Below are 21,406 nucleotides of genomic sequence, written 5' to 3' on the forward strand. Positions count from 1 at the left end.
GAGGCCCCACCGCTCACCACCGTGTGAGTCCTGGCGCTGCCGCAAAACCAAGAACCACAGCTGGGCGTCTAAAAGTCCAGAAGTACACTCCAGCGGTCAGGACGGTGGTGCGGGCAGGCTGGCTCCTCGCGGGCTCTCGGGGAGGACCCGGCCTGCCGCTTGGGCCTCACCCGCCATGGCCCACGGTGGTCTCACCTCGAGACCCTTGCCTCCCATGCAGAGGCCGCGGGGCGCGTCTTCCGCGGGCGCCACCCGTCGGCCCACCACACCATCCCACAGGCTCTTTCTGGGATGGAGGCGTTTGGGTGGCTGTTTATCCATTTAACTAGATACTAACGGACGCACACCCGCGGGGGCTCCAGAGCCTGCCAGGGGCCGTCCGTGAAGTGCGCCCCCTCCCCGCCGGGCCCCTCGTCCATGCGTCCTCCCAGAGACGCTCCGGCACCTGCGTGCGGCGCTCTTGCTGTGTTCGTTGTACCGACGTGCGGCGAGCTGCTCGTGCTCAAGCGTGCGGTGCAACGAGTTTACATACGTGTACGGCTGGGAAACCCTCGCCACGTCCCAGACCGTGAACCTCCCTTCCACCCCAGAGTCTCCTCCGCCCTTGTCTCCCTCCCTCTGTTCAGTTGCTCTTTATTCTTGCGGTGACAGTGTGACTGGATCAGACCCCGGACGGTTGCCTCGTCTCCTCTCTGCTCTTCTCTCTCTCAGTCAAAAACATCCTGCTCGAAATACCTATGTGCCCAGTTGCAAGGGATGTGCTGTAAAAGTAAGTTCCTACAACCAGAAGCCTTGAGCCAAGGGGCTGCCCCTCGTTAGATTCTGACTGATGTGCGCTCCGCACCAGGTGGGGCGTCGTACCCACTGTCGCGCGCGCGGCCTGCCTCTCCCCACAGACCTCCCCTGTGGTGGGCGTCGGGAGGGGCCCTAGCCTTGCCGGCTCCCCACCCCCCAAGCCAATGCTGGGTGGGGGGCTGCTGGGCTCCACTCTGCCCCCTCTCCTCTCTGCCCACCCCTCCCGTCAAGGCCAGCTTGCCGATTTTCTCAGCATGATGATCAACTTTCAAGCTCAAGACTCTAAGCGTTGGGGCCCTGCCCACACCTCCTGGGCTCCAACCACCTACGGCAACCCGACTTTTCTGGGCCAGCTGGAACTCTTTAAAGGGGGAAAATAACCCAAAGGGGGTGGAGTGGCCTCCCCCCCAAACAATTCATGTCTCCCTAGAACATTAGAATGGGCCCTTATTTGGAAATAAGAGTATTTGCAGACGTAATCAAGTTTAGATTGGGATTAGGGTGGCCCTAAGTCCAGTGACGGGTGTCCTTATAAGAGACAGAAGAGTATAGGACACAGACATAGAGAAATTCAGGTGACTCTGGAAAAGCCAGGATGGAGGGTGTGGCCCCAAGCAACGAACATGAGGCCACCAGGAGCTGGACGAGGCGGGAAGGACCCTCCCCGAGTGCCCTCCGAAGGAGTGTGGCTCTGCACACCTCGGGTTCAGCCTCGTGGCCTCCAGAACTGGGAGAGAATACGTTTCTGATGGTTAAGTTTTTGGAGCTTTGCTATGGGCAGCCTCAGTCTCATATAAGCAATGTTCAGGAAAGTTTCCCCATACTCAGGAATAAGGCAAATGGGTGACACTGTGTCCCTTCATTGTATCCTCGAAGCCCCGGTCCAGCCAGTCTGCCTGAGCATCATTCGACCCTCCCAGGGAGTCGCTGTATTTGACTTACCGTTTATTATTGGCCAGGCCCAGGTGCCCCCGAGCTAGACATTCACAGGTTAGGAAACAGAAAAGCTACAAGTGATTGATTTTCCTGTAAAATGCAAATCACTTCTGTCTGGCAGAAAGGATAATCCCGAAGGTTATGGTTTATTGCCCCGTGAGCTATTAACCTGTTGTAGGTCCAGCTTAGCAATCCGACTCCGGCACCCTTTCTTTTCCTCTGACCAGATGTGGATATATCAGGGCTAGGGCGCCCTTCTCAGAACCAGCTTTGCCATCCAGACAAACCCCTTCATCCATGCGTTAAATGAAACTAACACATGTGCAGTTTATATTTCTCTGAGAACGGTGTTTTCATCCCTTTGAAAAATACACTTTTGCAGCAGACTGTATTAAAGTGGAGAGATCTGCTATATCTAGTTTCAGGCAAGTGTCGATCCAGGGGCCGTCTTAAAGGGGGAGTGTCTCGGTCTGAGGTTGAGCGTCCCCGGCTGATGCCAGGCAGGACGTCTCCAACAAGGCCAGCCCACACTGCAAGTTCTTGGCAAAGCCGATGATCTCTATTTTATGCCGCTGAGCTGGGGATGTTTGTTACACGGCGCCGCGTGGCTCGGACACTGGCTGCGTCACCTCGGACGAGACTTGACCTCTGTGTTTCTCTACATGTGAGGTGAGGGATAAGAACATCTGCCTAACCAGGTTCATCCTTCAGATACTACTAACTGAATGTCCGCTGTATGTCCGGCACTGTTCCAGGGGCCCCACGACAAACAGCCTAGCGCGGAAGAGGGATTCCAGAAGCATCAGTTTCTTCCCCCACTTCTTTATCTGTGCGCCGCAGATGAAAATCCCTTCCCTCCCTCCCAGCCAAACGTCTCGTATAAAGCAATAATCATCTGCCAGGTACAGACGTGTCAATTAAAAGCTGGCTGTCACCTCGGGGTCACTGGGCCTCCAATGCTTCATTGGTTCCTCAGGGCTGCTGGATGGAGAGGCTGCAGGCAACCTTGGGGGGCAGGGCTGTCCTCTTTACTGCTGAGTGGTGTGATCTAGTCAAGTGGAAAAGTGCTATTTGCTGGGCAATAAAAGCGTCTTTTGTTCACTGCCCTGGAAACATATTAATGAATAACCCAGTGCGTGGCCCCTGGTTCTAGCCGCATGAAACGGTCATTATGTGACAAGATCAAGGTGCAATTTTCCTTTTGTAGTTTTTAGTGGGCCCAGAATACCAGGCTGATCAAGGCCTCAACGGCTGCGATGGGCTTTCCCTGTGGACCCCCAACAGGCCCCAGTGGCATTCAGGGCTGGCTCTGCCGGCCCTGGACACACTGCTGAATGCAACCCCAGGCACACAGATCCCCTGGTGCACACTGAGGAGGGGCAGGCGTGCTGGGGAGCCAGTGAGTGGGGAGCTGGATGCCTTCCAGAGGCCTTGAGGAGGGGGCAGGCCCTGAGGTGGGGGCTGTGAGGGCTTGTTGGCAGGGCACTTCTCTGCAAAGCCCCTGAGTTGCCCGAACTGCTCCTAGTCCTGACATTAAAAGGAGGCATGGTGCTGGATCATGTCAGGGACTGGGGGGAGGGGGTAGCTGGTGAGCCCTGTTGCTGAGGCCCCAATCTGCTTATGTCTAGGGCCTGGCACATGGTAGGCACACGGACGGGATGGATGCCCAGATGCAGGTTGGAGCTCCTGGCAGAATCACAGAGCGCAGGGGCACTGGGAGGGCAGTGATCCACTTCCTCCCTCGCGATGAAATCCAGAGGCCCGGTTTGGGGACGAGGGCTGGTTGCCCCGGGTACAGGGCTGGGGGGGAGGCTCTGTGTGGGAGAGCTGGGGTCTCCACCGAGCCCTTTCACTGTTGTTCTCGCTGCTATAAGAACGAGAGTAACAATAAGTGACCACCAGAGCCGTAACTGTCCACGTCGCTGTTTCAGTTCCTTACAGGTTGAGCTGCATCCCCCGCCCCCTGCGAATTCATAGGTTGGACACCTACCCATACCCCAAACCTTAGCAGGGGACCTTTTGTGGAAATAGGGTCATAGCAGATGTAATTAGGATGAAGTCGTTAGGGTGCGCCCACCCAGTGTGGCTGGCATCCTTGTACGCAGAGGACATCTGGACACAGACACACGGGGAGGACCCCACGGGAGGGTGAGGGCGGAGACGGGGTGTGCGCACGAGCCAAGGAGCCCCAAGACTGCCGGCGACCACCCGCGGCTCGCGCGCGGCCTGCGGTGGGGTCTCCCCAGAGCCTCCGGGAGGAGGCAGCCCCGCCACACGTCTGTCTCAGACCTCTGGCCTCCAGAGCCGACAGCAATCACACTTCTGTCGCTGGAGCTGCCCGGGGTGTGACGCTATGTTGTGTCGGCCCTCACTCCTTCCTCCCCCGCAGGTAAGCCCCGCAGACACCTGGGGATGCAGAGGTGCCGCACAGCCTGCCTGACCCTGCCAGTGCACCTGCTCTTGGGCTTCCTGTGGCCTGAAGCTGTGTGTCTTTGGGCAAACTGCTGAGCCTCTCTGGACTTCCGTTTCCTCATCATAAGGAGATGACGGCTGGCCTCTGCCACTGGGTTGCTGTGAGGGTCAGACTGGAGGAGACTGGCAAGGACTGGGCGGAGCAGCCCGGCTCAGGGCCTCTTCCAGAGCCCAGCTGGGGCGGGGCCCGGGCAGGGGGGCGGAGCCTCTGCGGCCAGGGGACTGGTCCCGGTGGCGGGGAGGGGCCCGGTCAGTAAGGGGTGGGGCCTTCGAGGCGGGGGCGGGGTCCGGCGGCGTAGGGGCGGGACCTGTGGTGCGGGGGCGGGGCCCGCGCGGCAGGGGCGGGGCCTGACGCCCGTGGCCGCCCGCCGCTCGACGTGCTCCGCGCTCTCGCTGGGCCCCCTCGGCGCTCGGCCCGCCGCCCTGCGTAGGGCGCGCGTGGCAGTTCGGGGCTCGCCGAGATGTCGACCGCCATGAATTTTGGGTCCAAGAGCTTCCAGCCGCGGCCCCCGGAGAAGGGCAGCTTCCCGCTGGATCACTTCGGTGAGCGGCGGGCAGCCGCTGGGCTCCCGCGCCGGGCCCCGGGTCCTGAGTGTCCAGTGGCGCCGCACGGCTCCGCGGTGCAGGTGGGGAAACCGAGGCCCGGCGGCACGGCCCGGCGCGGAGCGGCCGGCGGGAGCGGGGCGTGTGGGGGACCCGCCGCGCCCGGGCCTGCAGGCTGGTAGCCGGGGACGCGCGCACGCCTGGAACGCGCTGCGGAGCCCCGCAGGTTTGTGGCGCGGGTCTGGGTTTGGGGTGAGCCCCTGTGGAAGCCAGGGCTCCGAGAGTGGACTTACCGACTGTTGTCCTAACCCACGGTTTCCTGTGAAATGTTCCCACCCCGCAGCGAAGGTCAGACAGTCCCACGTGAGCTCCCCGGTGGCCAGGTGCTCGCCTCCCAGCGCGTGCGTGCGGAGGAAGCGAGTTTTGAAAGGAGTCGTGCTGCTCGTCAGGCGGCTGTGCGAGCGTGTCCTGTTTCCGCTTGAAGAGGAAATGCTGTTTTCCTTCTCGTTCTAGGTGAATGTAAAAGCTTCAAAGAGAAATTCATGAAGTGTCTCCGCGACAGTAAGTTTGAAAACGCTTTGTGCAGAAAGGAATCAAAAGCCTATTTAGAATGCAGGATGGAGAGGCAAGTACCGGCTAACATCTCTGACTTCTCGAACCTTCCTCCGCTCCCCAGAAGCGTTCTTTCCCCAAGAGCTCGTTGCAGCGTGGCTCGTTGAGACTTCTGCCTTTCACAGCTGCGTAATTGCTTTTGCCCCTAGAATTGAGGCAGATTAAATGGCACTAGAAGTTGTGTCGCAGTCACGGGGACCTTCCCGTGAGTGACAGCCTCATATACGACTGCATTCCTCAGAGTATTTTCTTTCCATATTTGGGAGCTGCTGACCTGTCATTAAGGTTTCAGACCCGTACATCATGAAAATGCTGACTGAGCCAAAAGATTTGAAGCTTGTGGGTACACGGTTTCTTTCTTTCACGTTCTCAGAGCATAAAAATGTTGTTTTGTCCCATGTCGACTCAGCTGTGCTTGAAATGTGACAGGAGAGACAATAGGCCATTTCAGAAATGATGAAAGACAAAGGATTTGTTTTGTCTTGACCAGAATTTACTAGAGCTCGCTTTTAAATAAAGCAAATGTTCCTAACTATGATCCGTTGAGATTTTACTTAAGAACTCTTCTAGTCCTTAATGGGGAAAGGCAGATAGTTATATAGTGGGGGTGGGAACTTGTATTTGTGCATTTTGCGCCCTTCATTAGCTCATTAAGGAATCCAGTCTTCAGATGGCTTTGTCTGAAGATGGGTTGACATAAACCAATCCAGTTGGAGCCCCGTTTCCATTTTCCCATAACAAACTCGTCTTATTTCCCTCGGGGCAAAATCTCTTGTGTTTCTCAGGCCCACAGGCGTGTTCAGGGCTATTTGTAGACATGTGGGACCTTGGGGATGGGCCCTTTTGGGAGTGGGGCCGTCAGGTGAGGCCCTCACTCTGTCTCCGGAGTTGTTCAGGCTCACCCGCCCCTCTGAAGCTTGGGTCAATCACCCTGTGCAGGCCAGAGTACCCAGCCCACACAGGTAGCTGCTCCTGCCGGGAGTTGTTCCGCAGTTGTTCCAGAGTTGGGCTGCCTGTGTCCCCAGAGAGGCTCCTGGCTTGCCTGGTGAAGGACCAGCAGAAGGGCCCTGTCCTTTCTCCCCATTTGACCCTAGGAGTGAGCTGCGTGCTCTCCGTGTGGCCGTGCCTTGCTCAGCACAGCTTCTGGAGACCGGCCTCCCCGAGGCCTGCTGAGGTCGATGGGGGCCAACGGATGCAGCTGGCCACTCTGTGGGTTCTATTATTTTAAGTGGCTTCGCTAGCTGGTCAGGCGAAGTTAAGATAAATTTAAAGGGTGCCTGTGTGTGTTTCTGACTTGGTCAGTGATTTTGGCCATAGACTTTTGGATGGTTTTTAATGAAAATCCACGACCACCTGGATTCAGTAGCTAGATTTTGCGTATTTGCTCCTCCTGCTTTTTACAAACCTCTTTTCTTCCCTTTCCCTTTTGTGCTGAAATCCCAGACATGACATACTGGTTTGTGCCTCTGTATGCATCTTTGTAAAAAACTGGACCACAACAAGTTTTTAAAGTTGCCTCTTGAGGCCGTGGGCCGCTGTAGCCAGATGGGGAAGTATGTGTGCTGTAGGTGTGGGCCACATTTTTCTCACAGGAGAAGCTGTTTGGGATTGCTTTGTTGGCAGAGAAAACAGCAAATACACCTATGATCCGTGATATCAAGGCTCTGTAATCATTTCACTTGGGTCCCCGTGCCATGGGGCGGGCATCGGGCCACGCAGCCGCATCCCGGAGCATGGGTTGGTGTGAAGGCCAGGCCTCCCGGAAATCCGGTTGCCCTAAATCATTCACTCAATGCTGGCTCAGTTCCTAAAATACTGGACTGGAAATGGGATGGTCTCTTCCCTTATGCTGAAGGAAGGCATTGAAATTCTTTTGGCTTTAGAACTTGTTGAATGTTGTATTTGTTGTTTTTAGGACCTTGCCAAGGAGCTTGATTTTATGAAGATTAACAGATTTGTAGAAAGGATATGTTGAACCATGTCTTATTTGGCTTCTGGTTTTTTCCTCCTTATTCCTTCTTTGTGCCGCTAAACACGCAGGTCCGTCCTGCCGTGGCATGTCGGGAGGAGCACCGCTCGCCCTGTGTTGGTGTGCTGCCAGCCCACCTGCCCTTCTGTGGCAGGAAGTCTGACACGGGTGTCACGGGGCTCAGTCAGGGCGTGGACAGGCTGCTTTCCTTCTGGAGGCTCCAGGGCAGAATTGCTCCCTGCCTTCTCCAGCTTCTAGAGGCGCCCGTGCTCCTTGGTTCGTGGCCCTTTGCCTTCTCAAAGCTGGCGATGGTGTATCTCTTCGACCCTTCCGTGCCTCCCATCTGTCTCTGATTTTCAGGATTCACGTGATGAGGTTGAGTCGTCCTGGGTGACGTCACCTCAGAATCAGCCAGTTAGAAGCTGTGTTTCACCTGTAGCCCGAATTCCCCTCTGCCGTGGAGGGTGACACAGGCTCCAGCAAGGAGGGTGTCATCTGGGGGTCGTTGCTCTGCTGATCACAGTGTGGTCAGAGAAGTCAGTTTTAAGAACTGTCAGCCAGGTGGCCTCTTTTGCCAAGATGTGTTGAAAATTTATCGTTGTTTTCCTCATTTGAGTTTAAGGAGTGGTGCGTGCGTTCCATGCTATAGAATTTAATCTGCTTCTAGATTAAATTGTACTGACTGAACTTTGCAGTTCTGGGGACATTTTCCTGAGGGATAAGCGACAGCCATTGTGAGGTTTGGATAGAGAGCATCTCCCTGTGAGGCTTTGTGTTTCTGCAGAAGTGTGGCCTGCTCCCACTGGACCCCCGCGAGCCTGCAGAAAGCAGGTCATCGGAGCAGGTGCCTTGGACGTCCTGCGGTGGCCCGCATGCTGGCTGAACTCCGGGCTGCCTGCACTGGCCCGCCGGGCTTGGTGGGGGGGTCCGCGGGCTCAGCGGTGGGAGCCGGGACACAGTGTGTGATGTGATAGCGGGCCGTGTGTCAGCTGAGCCTGGCGGTTCCTGCGGGGACGCTGTTCCCCCCTCCCCCCCTGGCAAGCAGGACGGACAGATGCCTCTGAGAGTTGGGGTCGACCCACCCCCGCCCCCCAAAACCAAACAGAATGAAACCCAGGCCTCCTGACTCCCTGGAGCGTGGGTGGCGGGAGGCCAGATGGGGGAGGCTCCTGAGCTTGGCAGGTCCTCTGTGCGGGGCATCCCTGTCTTCGTGGCCCTGACTTACATGGACGCGGCGGGAGGCTGGCTCACGGCTGGTTATAGGAAGGCAGTGGGAGCAGGACGTGGCTGCGGGCCGGCTTGGGGCCGTGCAGGGCCTGGGGCAGGACCGAGAGGACGTGGAGCCCACGCGCCACGCATCTGGGCGTGTCTGAGTTACGAGTAAAGCTAACAGATGCGGTGACTGAACAGCACGGGTCTGCTTACAGGCAGACTTTTTCAATAAATGCAGTCCAATCCTGGAAATACGTTTCTTCCTTACGATTTTCTTAATAACACTTTTTTTCCCTCTGGCTTACGTTTTATCAGGATATACTTATGTCATAGCTGAGGTTTCCGGTCAGCAGTAGGATGTTAGTCCTTAAGCTTTGGGGGAGTCGGGAATTATAGACGGATCCTCGACTACGCAGGTGTTCGGTGCCCCTAACCCCTGTGTTGTTCAGGGTCAGTTGTAGCAAACAAAGTCCTGTTCTGTCCACACTTTGTCCGGGGCGTCTTCACAGGGACCTGGAGGCCAGGGCTCTGCTCCAGACTGGGCCCTCGGGGCGCCTCACTGGGGTCTGCCTGCTTCCTTCGGGTTCTGGCTGTGCCCTGCGTTGTGGGGGCGGGTGTCTCTCTTGGGTCCAGGGGTGCAGCTGTCACAGGCAGGAGGAGGAGGGCGCAGAGAGGCCCTTGGAGGCCCAGAGCAGCAGAGTCCCCGGCCACAGGCAGCCCCTGGGACACTGGTTGGGCGGGATGGGAGTGAAAGCACAGGCCCCGTGCAGACGGCGCTCTTCGTTTTCTTCCCTTTCCGCAGGCAGCTGATGGCACAGGAGCCCCTGGAAAAACTGGGATTTGGCGATTTGATCGGTGGAAAACCAGAGGCAAAAACCTAACTCTTACTGGGAGGAGGACCGCCCGCTGCCCCGTCTTCCAGGGTGGAGCTGTTGTGCAGCCTTGTCAACTGGCAGCTTGTAGTTAGGTGCTGTGACATAGAGGCTTCCGGAATGCCCTCCTTGACGGAAACAGCTCATCCTGATGTTTCCCAGGTTGTTTTGAAAAATTATTGTTGGTTTTAGATCTCATTTTCCCCCAAGAGTGTTGGGTTTTAGCTTTACGTCGCGTGTGGCAGAGGTCGTAGGGAGACCCGTGGCGGGCGGGAGGTAGGAGTGTGGAGTCATGCCTGCTTGGCCAGGGGACGCGCGGCCTGGGCGACACGGTGACTCCACGGCGTGATGCTGTGCGTGGCTTCCCGGTGCTGGCGCGCTGAGCGCTCTCAGCTTTGGCCTCCCACAGAGACACGGATACTGGGAGAAACTGTTCCGGGCAGAACGGTTTCCTTGTTGTGCTGCTTTGCACTGGTTCGTTTCCTGTTTTGTTTTTTTTCTTTTCTTAAACAAAATATAGAGTATGAACTTGGAAAGGAGAGATCGTCTGGCTTTTGACCTATTGGACTTAGTGATATTTTTCTGGTAATGTCTGAACACCAAGTACCTTTTAACCAAAGGCTCATTCTGTAACCGGTGCAGACCGTGTTGCAGTTTAATTACAAGGGTCTGTTTATCGTAACTGGGAAACGGGTGTCAGGACATTTGTAGTTTGCCTCACACGTGGTCTCCCAGCATCTCCCTCTGAAAGAACATTCAGGCTGACACGTGTCAGGGTGACGGTCCCGGGGCGTCTCGTTAGCCAGAGCCACCACCGGAATCGCCTGCAGTCATTTAAACCTCACATGTACTCAGACCCGAGCCAGGATTTCTGGGCGGCTTCGATACGTGACCAGGGTTCAGGCCCACGCACGGAATGCCACGTGTGTGTGGGTCTGGGCCCGGCGCTGCCTTCCCTGGCTCCCAGCCACCTGGCTTTGGTCCCAGTGTGGCTAATGGAAGACGGTGGACACATCCCCACCCAGACAGTGACCCTGGGGGGGACAGCCCGCCATGACCCACGTCTGGGCTCCCGAAAGTCACCACTGCCCACTCCTCGGCCGTGGGTGGTAGAGGCATGTCCATGTCCAGTTCTCTGCCTTCAGGTCACTCTGTTTTCAGTCCTTCCGTGGTGGATGCCTCTTGGCTTAGACCCTCCCTGAAGTTAGTCCCTCCCGCGGCTGGTGCCACGTCCGCGGTGCCGACTCTGCCCCGTTCACCACGCGGGTGGCTCAGCACCTCCTGCTCCCGCTGCGGTTTGTCACTGTTGAGTATTTGGTCTCTGTCTTACCCTGTCATTGTGCTACAGACTTCTTTCACGTTATCGTCCAGTTGGTGAAGTATTTTCGCTCTTATCACCAAACCAAACTGAGCCATGAAACTAGTTTGTGTCTGCTAACTGTCCAGAATTATGTATGCACAAGGTTGTCGATGCGGCCTTGTTTGTAGTTAGAAAACACTGAGGTGACCCAGATGGCCACACGGGCGAGCTGTCAGTGACCTGTGGCTTGCGTGGCAGGGAGCGTGGAATCTGAACTGACACGGGCTGACCTCCTACCACAGGTGCCGTACGTGAGAAAGGCAGACTCTGGAAGCACCTGTAGTAACGGTAACAAGGAAGACAGGGAACCAGAAGTAGCTGCACGTTTGTGCAAACATGAAATTGAGGCAGGACAAAGCAGACACTAAGGAGGATGGTCGCCGGTGTGCCGTGTAGCTCTGACTCAGCCGGATTCCCGTTCTCCGTGCTCAGAAATGACACGGCTGTGGGGCACCCAGTGTGCAGCGGCGGTGGGGGTGGGGCAGAGCGGGCCCTGCAGCTGTGGAAGGCAGGAGTCCGACCGGGCTGGGGACCAGAAGACAAGTGCTGTTCTCTGGCCAGCTCTGAAAACGAGTGTTCTAGGACCAGAGAGCTAGGGAGCGCAGAGAAGAGCCGGGATCTTGGGAGTCCCTGTTGCATCACAGATAAGGTGGCCGGACAGAAAGATGGACTTAGGTGTTGTGCGTGCATCCATCTGGGCACCTGCCAGCTCTGGCAGCCAGGGGCCTTGAGCTGCGACACCCACAGCAGGTGCACGCCCACGCCCCGTCTCAGGCCGGAGTGCTGCTCCCAACGGCTGGAACCAGGCTCCTGAAGGGCGGGCTGGCGCCCGGGCCAGAGTGGGAAATCCAACCCGAGCCCGGACCTTTTTGTGTCAGAAAGTAAGGAATTGCCGGAAATACAATGGGGGCTTGTTGGAAGGACACAGGCCCCCCGGGGAGCCACGTCTGGGCCAGTTTGGGCAACAGAATATTGTATTGGCTCAGTCTTCACAATCAGTGACTCTGCACGAGTCCACGCTGACACGTATCACTAATGGGATCCCAGTTGGTCGGGGAGAGACAGCTCCTGGCGCTGGTCTGTCCCCCGCAGAAATAGCGGGGGGGGGGGGTGGCAGTCACAGCACAGCCACAGGGGGTGTCGACGAGAACCGACCGGGGGCCTGGGCTCGGGCCGAGTGTGACGCGAAACCCGTGTTGGCCTGGTCTGGGGCCTCCCGCGGTGCAGCAGAGATGTCGGTGTGGTCACGCTGGGTGACCTGCCCACGGCTCGTGTCCCCGTCTGACGCCCTCCTGGGGTGTTCTTACCTCCCTCCAGTGAGCAGACTCCAGACTACACACAGTCTGCAGGGCGAGGACCGGTGCTCTTCACAGGTGTCAGGGGCCCGAGAGGCCTGGGGTCCGGGGAGACAGACTGACGGCCACGCGGGCCCCGGGCCGGCAAGTGACGGGCAGCCGCTGGGGCCCAGCGATGTGCAGGCTGGTTATCAGGACGCTTGGATTCTTGTTCTGTGGTTATGTAAGGTGGTGGTTGGGGAAGCTGGGCATATGAACTCTGTCCTATTTTTGCAAATTTTTGGGAGTCTAAAATTATTTCAAAATGAAAAAAGTATTTTGCATTAAACTGGTTGAACTTTCCGTGTGCGTGGTTGAGTAAATTCTCATTCTGAGGTGCATCCAGTGGATTTTGAGGCAGCTGATAAGACAAACGGTTTCGGCAAGTGGTGGAGGAAGCGTGCGAGGAGAGGTCGCGGACAGCTTCCCGGCGCAGCCTTTGATTTTCCAGATCTGAGTTGCCAGCCGCGTGGTGCGTAGGGTGCAGAAGTCCTGTCCGAGCCAGAGCACCCGGTCCTCCGGCCTTGCTCATGTAAAGCGCCCGCACACTGGTTGCAGGAAGCCAGCAGCGGTATTCAAAGGCGCCCAAAGACAACTTCCAGAACGTTTTCCAAGTGTTCTCACGCGGGAGATAGGCCGGGGAACCTGGGCCTCCACGGTCAGGCCTGGGCCCACAGCCACCTTCCCTGAAGATGAGCCCCTCAGTCCGCTTCCCTCCGGCCCCACCCCTGGGGTGGGGCACGCCGGATGTGGCCACGGCCTCAGCCACACGAGTGTCCAGGGGCGCTCGGGGTGTAGCACTGGGGTTCCCTCTGCCCAGCTGTCCCACCATCAAGAGCAAGACGGACTCTCCCCTCCACGAAGCGTCCTGTGCTCACTTAAGTCACCGCAGACCCAGTGGTGTAAACAATACAGATTAATGCTTTTTCCTCATAAATAAGGCCCACAGGGTTGCGTTTCTTCGGGGCTCTGGCCAGAGTCTGTTTTCTTGTTCTTTCCGGCTTCTAGAGGCTCTCACGTTCCTTGGCCTGGGGCCCGCCCTCCAGGAGAGCGTCCTCTCTGTCCTCAGCTGTCCCATCTTCTCCCTGACTCTTGACGCTCCTGCCTCCTCACCAGGACCCTCCTGATGACACTGCCCACCCAGATAATCCAGGGTCCCCTGCCAGCCCAAGATCCTTAACCTGACCACCCCCTGGAAAGTCAGATTCACGGGGTCTGGCCAGGGACGCGGATGTGGACTCTGCCGACCACACCGCCCCACACTGCAAAGAACCCTATAGCAGTGATGTGAGCGGGACACGGAAGCACGGGGCCTGGCTGGGCCTTGGGTCCGAGCTGCTGGATGGTGAGTAGCTCACCCATGCCCGTGCCCAGAAGACGTGCTCTCACACGGCTGTGGAGCTTTGTCTCGTTATCTGCAGCAACCCGGTCATGGATCGAATTTTCTCAGGGCTGGGTTTAAAGCCCCTATTTTTCTGAAATCTTTGGCACTTGCTTTGCAGCTGCTTCTTGCTGGCGGACGATAGAGAACGGGTATGTACTTGACAAACAGGATCAGGTCAGAGCCAGCCCCTGCATGTATGTCATGACTCCGTTCCTGTCCAGTGTTCGTCTCTCTAATCTTAGGTACACGTGAGAGGTGTCTGGGATCCCGGGCAGTGAACGGTCATGATACATGTCCGAGTGACAGAATCATTTGGATGTATGTGGCTTTCCTCCATGTATTTTTCTTTATGATTGCATTTTATAACAAGCATGTATCATTTTTATAGAAACAAATCATTAGTTTGAGAACTCGCTGTGTTCGGTTGTTATTTTGTATCACCTATAAATTACACGCCTGTGGTTGTAATTTTATATTGTCCGTAAATAGCCTGGTTTATTTTTCCTGGGAAAAGCGCACTGGTTTTGTGTCCAGATACAGTTCTGCAAAGCACGTAGGGCAGCCGGGGGCGGGCCTGGTGCCACTCATGGTGGCTTCATGGGCCTTTTGGGGGAGGGGTGTGGCAGTCTGCTCGGGTGTCCCCTTTGGAGTCCAGAAAGACTGCTTTCTGTCTGCACTGCCAGCTTCATGCCCGTCCTTCCTGGGAAAGAACGAGCTATGTGCCTGTCATTCCAGCCACCGGGCGTTTGGATTCAGTCTTTCAGTGAGATTCTTTATGGGCGAGAAAGCAGAGATTTTATTGTTTAAATATTTATTGTTATGCTAGTCACCATACATTACATCATTAGTTTTTGATGTAGTGTTCCATGATTCATTGTTTGTGCATAACACCCAGTGCTCCATGCAGTACGTGCCCTCCCTAATACCCATCACCAGGCTAACCCATCCCCCCACCCCCTCCCCTCTAGAACCCTCAGTTTGTTTTTCAGAGTCCATCGTCTCTCATGGTTCGTCTCCCCCTCCGATTTCCCCCCCTTCATTCTTCCCCTCCTGCTATCTTCTTCTTTTTTTTTTTTCTTAACATATATTGCATTATTGGTTTCAGAGGTACAGATCTGTGATTCAACAGTCTTGCACAGTTCACAGCGCTCACCGTAGCACATACCGTCCCCAATGTCTGTCACCCAGACACCCCATCCCTCCCACCCCACTCCACCACTCCAGCAACCCTCAGTTTGTTGAAAGCAGAGATTTTATTATTTCAGGAGACGTCGGAGAGCTTTCTGTCAGGCCACAGAAGTGACTTTGTTGTAGTGAGTAAAATTACCAGTGTCCAGTCTTGTGCAGGAATGGAACCAGATTCACGGTGACCTGTGCACAGAACTTCGCAGAGGGAAGGGGCACCTCCTGGGAAGAAGGGAAGAAGGGTCCAGGCCAGGTGGCAGGTGCCAGTCGGTCTGACTGGGCTCCGTCAGGGCCCTGCTGATGTTGGCCTAGAAGGACGCCATCCACCAGCGTACTTTCATTAGGGGACACGCCACGTGTTCCCCAGGCGTCCAAGGCCTTAGGAAGCCTGAGACCACTGTTGTGTAGGTTTGCTGGGCACTCAGGAAGGGCGGAAGCCCAGGTGGCTTCTGCTGTTGTGTCGTGGTCTCGCTTTAAAATGCTCCTCTGCTGGCCCAAGTGGTGAGCAGGTCCGGGAATGTTGAAGATCGAGGCAGGCAGGTCCTTCCTGATGCCGGACCTATGGGATCCAGAGCCGTGAAGGTGGATGGGGCAGTCGCTGCCCCACAGGCCTGCAGATCTGCCAAGTGGGCCTAGTTCGTGTCTGCGCCCCCCGAGAGCCATGACAACTTCACTGGAACTGCAGACTTCAGGACTCTCATCTCCCTCCCCATTGAGGACCCTCCGGCATCTCGTCTCCAGTCATCTCTGTCTTCTTCCCGGGACAGGGCTGTTCTCCCTGGGCCTGCTTGATGACCGCTGTGCCCTGCAGTCAGGGCTGGCCCACCTGTCCGCCTCTCCCTCTCCTGGGCCTAGAGAGGAGCAGTGGGTGGCTCTGCTCTGTGCAAGGGGGCCAGTCTGCAGGCCCCTGGGCAGCACAGGAGCGGGGGGCTGTGCGTCCTGAGGTGGGGGGGTCGTGGGCCAGAGGGAGACCACCAGGCCCCACTGGGTGGGCACGGAGCTCCGAGGCCAAGCAGATCATGCTTGGTGCCTGGTCAGCCATCAGGCCTGGCATAGACCCAGCGGCAGCTCCATCTGCAGAGTGGCCGTCCTGAGACAGACGTGACCCAGGCCAGAGCAGGCTTCTGTGCTCCTGGAGGGACTGGAGTACGTGTCTGTGGCGTCTAGCCACGCCCACCTGGCCTCCAGCCTCCTGGCTTTGGCTGATCAGTCCCCGGGGTGGGCTGGGGAACCGTGCCCAGCCACTTCTCAGGAGCCCTCCTGTCATGTTGTAGTGCCTTTCATGCTCGCTTCGTGCGGACCCTTCCCTTCTCCTCCTGGTGGACACCCCTGATTCTTCCAGGCCAGGCTGTGTCCCCTCGGAGGGCAGCGGGCCGGGGAGGGGTCAGAGCAGTTGGGGGTGTGGATGCAGCCCGAGGACGCACAAGCAGCAGGGCGGAGGGTACCTGCAACCGCCAGGAGGACAAGATGTCTCGAAATAAGTGCTCTTGCCTGCTTGGTGCTTTTTTTTAAAAGATTTTATTTATTTGAAAGACAAGAGAGTGAGCATGAGCAGGGGGTGTGGCAGAGGGAGAAGCAGGCTTCCCGCGGAGCAGGGAACCCGATGCGGGGCTGGATCCCAGGACCCCGGGGTCATGACCTGAGCCGAAGGCAGATGCTTCACCGACTGAGCCACCCAGGCGCCCCATTGTCTGCTTTGTTTCTTACCATTCTCCCTTTTTCTCCCTGAACTCAGAAGATAGCCAACAGAATCTCTGGAAAGCTGTGGATTTACTGCTGAGCCCTGGAGGGGAGGGGCTGCAGGGGTGAGAGCGGGAGAGCGCCTTGTTCTCGAGCTTGCCCCCCCAATTCCGGCCTGTCTCGGGGTTTGGACCAGCCTCTTGCCCTCAGTCCAGTGAAACCCCAGAGCAGTAGGGCCATTTTAAAGCCTATGCACGTGGGGTGGGCCTCTGTCCACTTCTGTGAATCTGGACTTAGAGGCTGCTGAGCTCTGAGGAAGCCCAAGTGAGTCCCCTTGGGGACCCCACGCAGAGAGGTCAGGGGGCAGGAAGAGGGACACATGCCTGTGGCCCCCCCTTGCTACAGCTGCACCCGAACTCCTGGGCCCGCAGAGCCTGGATGTGTCTCGGCCACAGGGCCCGCACCGTGTGCTGGACAGTGAGCCTGAGTAGGCCCAGGCCACTGGAGGAGGGGAAGGAGGTAGGAGAGGAAGTTACTTGGGTGCACGAGGAGTGTGAGGCAGGGGATGTGCTTGCATAGTCGACCCCAGCACCCTAACAGCTGTGTTCTGGCGGCGGGGGGGGGGGCTCCCTGGCCGTGACACGGGGGACAAGAGCTTCCAGGGCAGGACTCTGCTTGCTATGTTACAGTTTTAGATTTTAGCAGCTGCCCCACTGAACAGAGGAGAGCCCTTCGCTGCCTGGGGGACACCCAGCTTCTTTGCACTCCAAGGGGAAACGTTCTCCTGGGCCCTGGGGTGGAGCAAGGCCCAGGGATGGAAGCTTGGGGCTGCAGGTGTGGGATCCAGGAGGCTTGTGGTGGGCAGGCAGTGTTGGAAGGACAGCGGGTCCTGGATGGGTGTGGGGGTGGGACTGGGGACACCCCCAGGGGAGCACTTCTCCTCCAGGCGTGTCCTGGAGCTGAAGGACAGACCCTTCTGAAGATGTTGGCCTGGTTACCACTTCGGGGCTTTTAGAGTTGGACTGTGGGATCTGGTGCTATCCCCCCGACTTGTTACAAAAGCCCAGTAATTTGGGGCAGGGGTGGGGGCCAACCACTCAGAGGAAACCAGCTCTCCCTCTTCCCATTGACCTGCAGGGTCAGTGGCACCTCGGGGACAGAATATGGTGGCATGGCGGCCCCTGCTGGACAGTGGCAGCACCACAGTGCCTGAAGAGGGTCCCCTAGAGGGGACAGTGTGTGCTGTGTTCCCCAGGAACTGCAGATAGGACCAGGTCTGTGCATCCCTCAGGCCCCAGATCTTCCTGACCTGACGGCCGGGCTGTGGGCTTGGGGGCTCAGAGAGAAGGGGAGCCGCAGGTGCCTGCTGTGGACCTGGCACCACAGGGGAGTCAGTGATGGGTGGCAAGGGGTTCACTGCCTGCACCCACAAACTGTGCCTAAGGGTAGAGGCTGCAAGGGGTAGAAATGGGATCTGGGGGTGGCAGGAGCCCCGCCCAGAGAAGACCCCCCTGGAGACAAGAAGGTCGCTATGAATGAGGGGCCTCCCGGCCCCTGGGACTGAGTGCTTGGATGTGGGTGTCTGCCCAGGGCCATGGAGTCCCGAGGTACACAGCCCTGTGGCCCCTGCTCCTCCAGCCTCCTCTCTCCTCCCACTACGCCAGTTAGTCCTTGCTGTGCTGCAGGCCACCCCAAACTCAGTTTCAAACTACAGCATTGTATGATTCTCATTTTCATGTCTCTGGGATTGGCTGCCCCACCTGAGGCTCTCAGTTGCATGGGCACGGCCCAGACCTGAGCTGCGAGGTCTCTGGCAGCTGGGGCTTCCCTGTCTCTCTGGGCCCTCTCCACATGGTCTCTGCAGTGTGGTGGCTGGGGGCCGGGCTTTGTACCTGGCAGCGCAGGCTCCCGAGGAGAGACAGACCGGAATGGAAAGATAGCGACACAGAGTGTGCACCAAGTGGAAGTTACGTCCTCTTATGACCCAGCGTAAGGAGTCTGTGTGCTGTCTTGCAACCATCCTTCACTGGTTGCAGCAATCACAACTCCCGCTGAGATTTTTTTTTGAGATTTTATTTATTTATTTGAGAGAGAGAGAGAGAGTGAGCGCCGGAGGGAGGAGCAGAGGGAGAGGGAGAGGGGAAAGAATCTCAAGCAGACTCCGTGCTGAGCATGAAGCCTGATACAGAGTTCGATCTTAAAACCTGAGGTCATGACCTGAGCCATAACCAAGAGTTGGAGGCTCACCTGACTGAGTCACCCAGGTGTCCCAACCCCCACTGAGATTTAAGGTGAGAACATAGATCCCACGTCTCAGTGGGAAGTGGAAGGAATGTCAGTCACGTTATAGATGATCCTGTAGGAGGAAAGACATAGATGGATGATGGAAGGATAGATGTTGGATGAATGGATAGATGGATGGGTGGATGAATGGATAGGCAGATAGATGATGGATGGGTGGATAGATGGATGGGTGATGGATGGATGGATGGATAGATGATGGATGGATGGATAGATGGATGGGTGATGGATGGATGGATAGATGGATGATGGATGGATGGATAGATGGATGGGTGATGGATGGATGGATGGATAGATGATGAATGGATGGATAGATGGATGGGTGATGGATGGATGGATGGATAGATGATGAATGGATGGATAGATGGATGGGTGATGGATGGATGGATGGATAGATGATGGATGGATGGATAGATGGATGGGTGATGGATGGATGATGGATGGATGGATGGATAGATGATGGATGGATGGATAGATGATGGATGGATGGATAGATGGATGGGTGATGGATGGATGATGGATGGATGGATGGATAGATGATGGATGGATGGATGGATGGGTGATGGATGGATGATGGATGGATGGATGGATAGATGATGGATGGATGGATAGATAATGGATGATGGATGATGGATGGATGGATGGATAGATGATGGATGGATGGATAGATGGATGGGTGATGGATGGATGATGGATGGATGGATAGATGATGGATGATGGATGGATGGATAGATGATGGATGGATAGATGGATGGGTGATGGATGGATGATGGATGGATGGATGGATAGATGATGGATGGATGGATAGATGATGGATGGATGGATAGATGGATGGGTGATGGATGGATGATGGATGGATGGATGGATAGATGATGGATGGATGGATAGATAATGGATGATGGATGATGGATGGATGGATGGATAGATGATGGATGGATGGATGATGGATGGATAGATGATGGATGGATGGATAGATGGATGGGTGATGGATGGATGATGGATGGATGGATAGATGATGGATGATGGATGGATGGATAGATGATGGATGATGGATGAATAGATGATGGATAGGTGGATGGATAGATGGATGATGGATGGATGGATGGATGATGGATGGATGGATGGATAGATGATGGATGGATGGATAGATGGATGGATGATGGATGGATGGATAGATGATGGATGGATGATGGATGGATAGATAATGGGTGGGTAGATGAATGGATAGATGTTGGATAGATGGATGAGAGATGGATGATAGATGGATAGACGATAGATGATGAATAGATGGATGATAGAAAATGGATGGATAGGTGGATGGGTAGAGGAGGAATGGATGGGTGGATGGATGGATAGATGATAAATGGGTAGATGATAGATGGATAGATTATAGATAGATGATAGATAATGTACGGATCGGTAGCTGGAGGGATGGATGGATGGTAGGCAGAGGGACCTTCTCTGAGGAATACAAGCCCTGTCTCAAATGCCTGGTCCTCTTGCACCTGTCTGAGGCTCGTCATGATGTATTGGTTCGTAGACTCTGTCCATGGCAGATGGGCTCAGAGGCAGTCAGCTCTGTCTGCAGTGTGTGGCACCTGATAAACTGTGAAGTGCTTTCACACCTTCTTCCCTGTGCTTCCTGAGGCTGCAGGCTTCTTGACCACCTTGTCTGGGGTGTGGGGGGGTCCCTTGTGCTCGACCCTGTCCTCAGGCCTGTGATCTGATCCTGGGGAGAAGCCTGTGAGATGTGTGAGCCAGTGCCTCCTGCCTCAGTCTCCCCATCCTCTAGGGGGTGTGATGTTAGCCTTGTGTGGGGGTGCTGAGGGGTGGAAGGCAGGACCCCTTCATTCAGCGGGGCTCAGCACAGGGGCCATGACGCCAGACACGAGAAACAGGGGGAGCCACTCCGTTCTCACTGGAACACAAGGGGAAAACCCTTCAGGTCTCAGGACCCCTATAACTAGTAGAATCACACAACATGCGTCTTTGTGTGACTGGTCTATTTCACTGAGTATCGTGTGTGTGTTTTTTTTTAAGATTTATCTGTCTGCCTATTTTTATTTATTTAGAGAGGGCGCATGAGCTGGGAGAGGGGCAGAGGGAAAGGGAGAGAGACAATCCCAAGCGGACTCCACACTCAGTGCAGAGCCCAACGCGGGGCACGACCCCACGACCCCGAAATCATAACCTGAGCTGAAACCCGGGGTCAGACGCTCAACTGCTGCGCCCCCCAGGCGCCCTGAACATCACGTCTTCAAGGTTCCCCAGGTTGTGGTGTGTGTTGGTGCTTCGCTCCTCTGTGGCTCAGGAGTCCCCCGCCGTGTGGACGGACCACAGCGTGCTGCCCACTGCTCCTGTGCTGGACACTGGGGCGCTTCCACCCTTGGCCGCTGTGAAGAGCGCGAACGTTCGCGGACAAGTTACTGAGTGTGTTCTCATTTCTCTTGAGTCTGTATCTGGGGGTGGACTTGCCGGGTCCCTCGGGAACGCTGTGCTCAGCTATTAGAGGACCCAGCGGGCTGTTCCCACAGCGGCGGTGCATTTTCCATCCCCAGCAGCAGAGGGTGAGGGTTCGAGGCCTCACACCCGCCCCACTCCGGTTCCTGGTCCTGAGCTGCCGCCATCCTCGTGTGCGCGCGTGTGTGCGTGCGTGTACGTGTGCAGGGGGGAGGTAGGATCTAGGAGCCGTTCGATTTGCACTTCCCTGACTGCTGATGGTGTGAGCGTCTTCTCGTGTCCACACTGGCC

The 21,406-nt window shown here is 56.4% G+C and overlaps 1 protein-coding gene and 1 long non-coding RNA gene across 3 annotated transcripts; one reads left to right on the plus strand and one right to left on the minus strand.

The window, feature by feature from the left end:
* Positions 1-1,858: 1,858 nt before the first annotated feature.
* Positions 1,859-5,218, minus strand: LOC114199928 (uncharacterized). Its single transcript, XR_003607364.2, has 2 exons — positions 5,040-5,218; positions 1,859-3,598 (listed from the first exon to the last, which is right to left on the minus strand). It is a non-coding gene; the product is annotated as an uncharacterized LOC114199928 (long non-coding RNA).
* Positions 4,592-13,899, plus strand: COX19 (cytochrome c oxidase assembly factor COX19). 2 transcript variants are annotated; one of them, XM_088016771.1, is made up of 3 exons: positions 4,592-4,746; positions 5,090-5,259; positions 9,342-9,416. In XM_088016771.1, exons 1-2 carry the CDS (start codon positions 4,665-4,667, stop codon positions 5,257-5,259), a joined length of 252 nt encoding a protein of 83 aa, XP_087872897.1. In that variant the 5' UTR covers positions 4,592-4,664; the 3' UTR covers positions 9,342-9,416. The 2 variants fall into 2 exon arrangements, with proteins under 2 accessions (XP_087872897.1, XP_087872896.1); XM_088016770.1 differs by lacking the exon at positions 5,090-5,259 and adding an exon at positions 5,260-5,375 and having other exon boundaries at positions 4,603-4,746; positions 9,346-13,899.
* Positions 13,900-21,406: the final 7,507 nt, after the last annotated feature.

Source organism: Eumetopias jubatus, unplaced genomic scaffold (genome assembly GCF_037043125.1).
Source record: "Eumetopias jubatus isolate StellerSeaLion01/CBP00866 unplaced genomic scaffold, mEumJub1_p1.0 scaffold_12, whole genome shotgun sequence".
Classification (NCBI taxonomy): domain Eukaryota; kingdom Metazoa; phylum Chordata; class Mammalia; order Carnivora; family Otariidae; genus Eumetopias; species Eumetopias jubatus.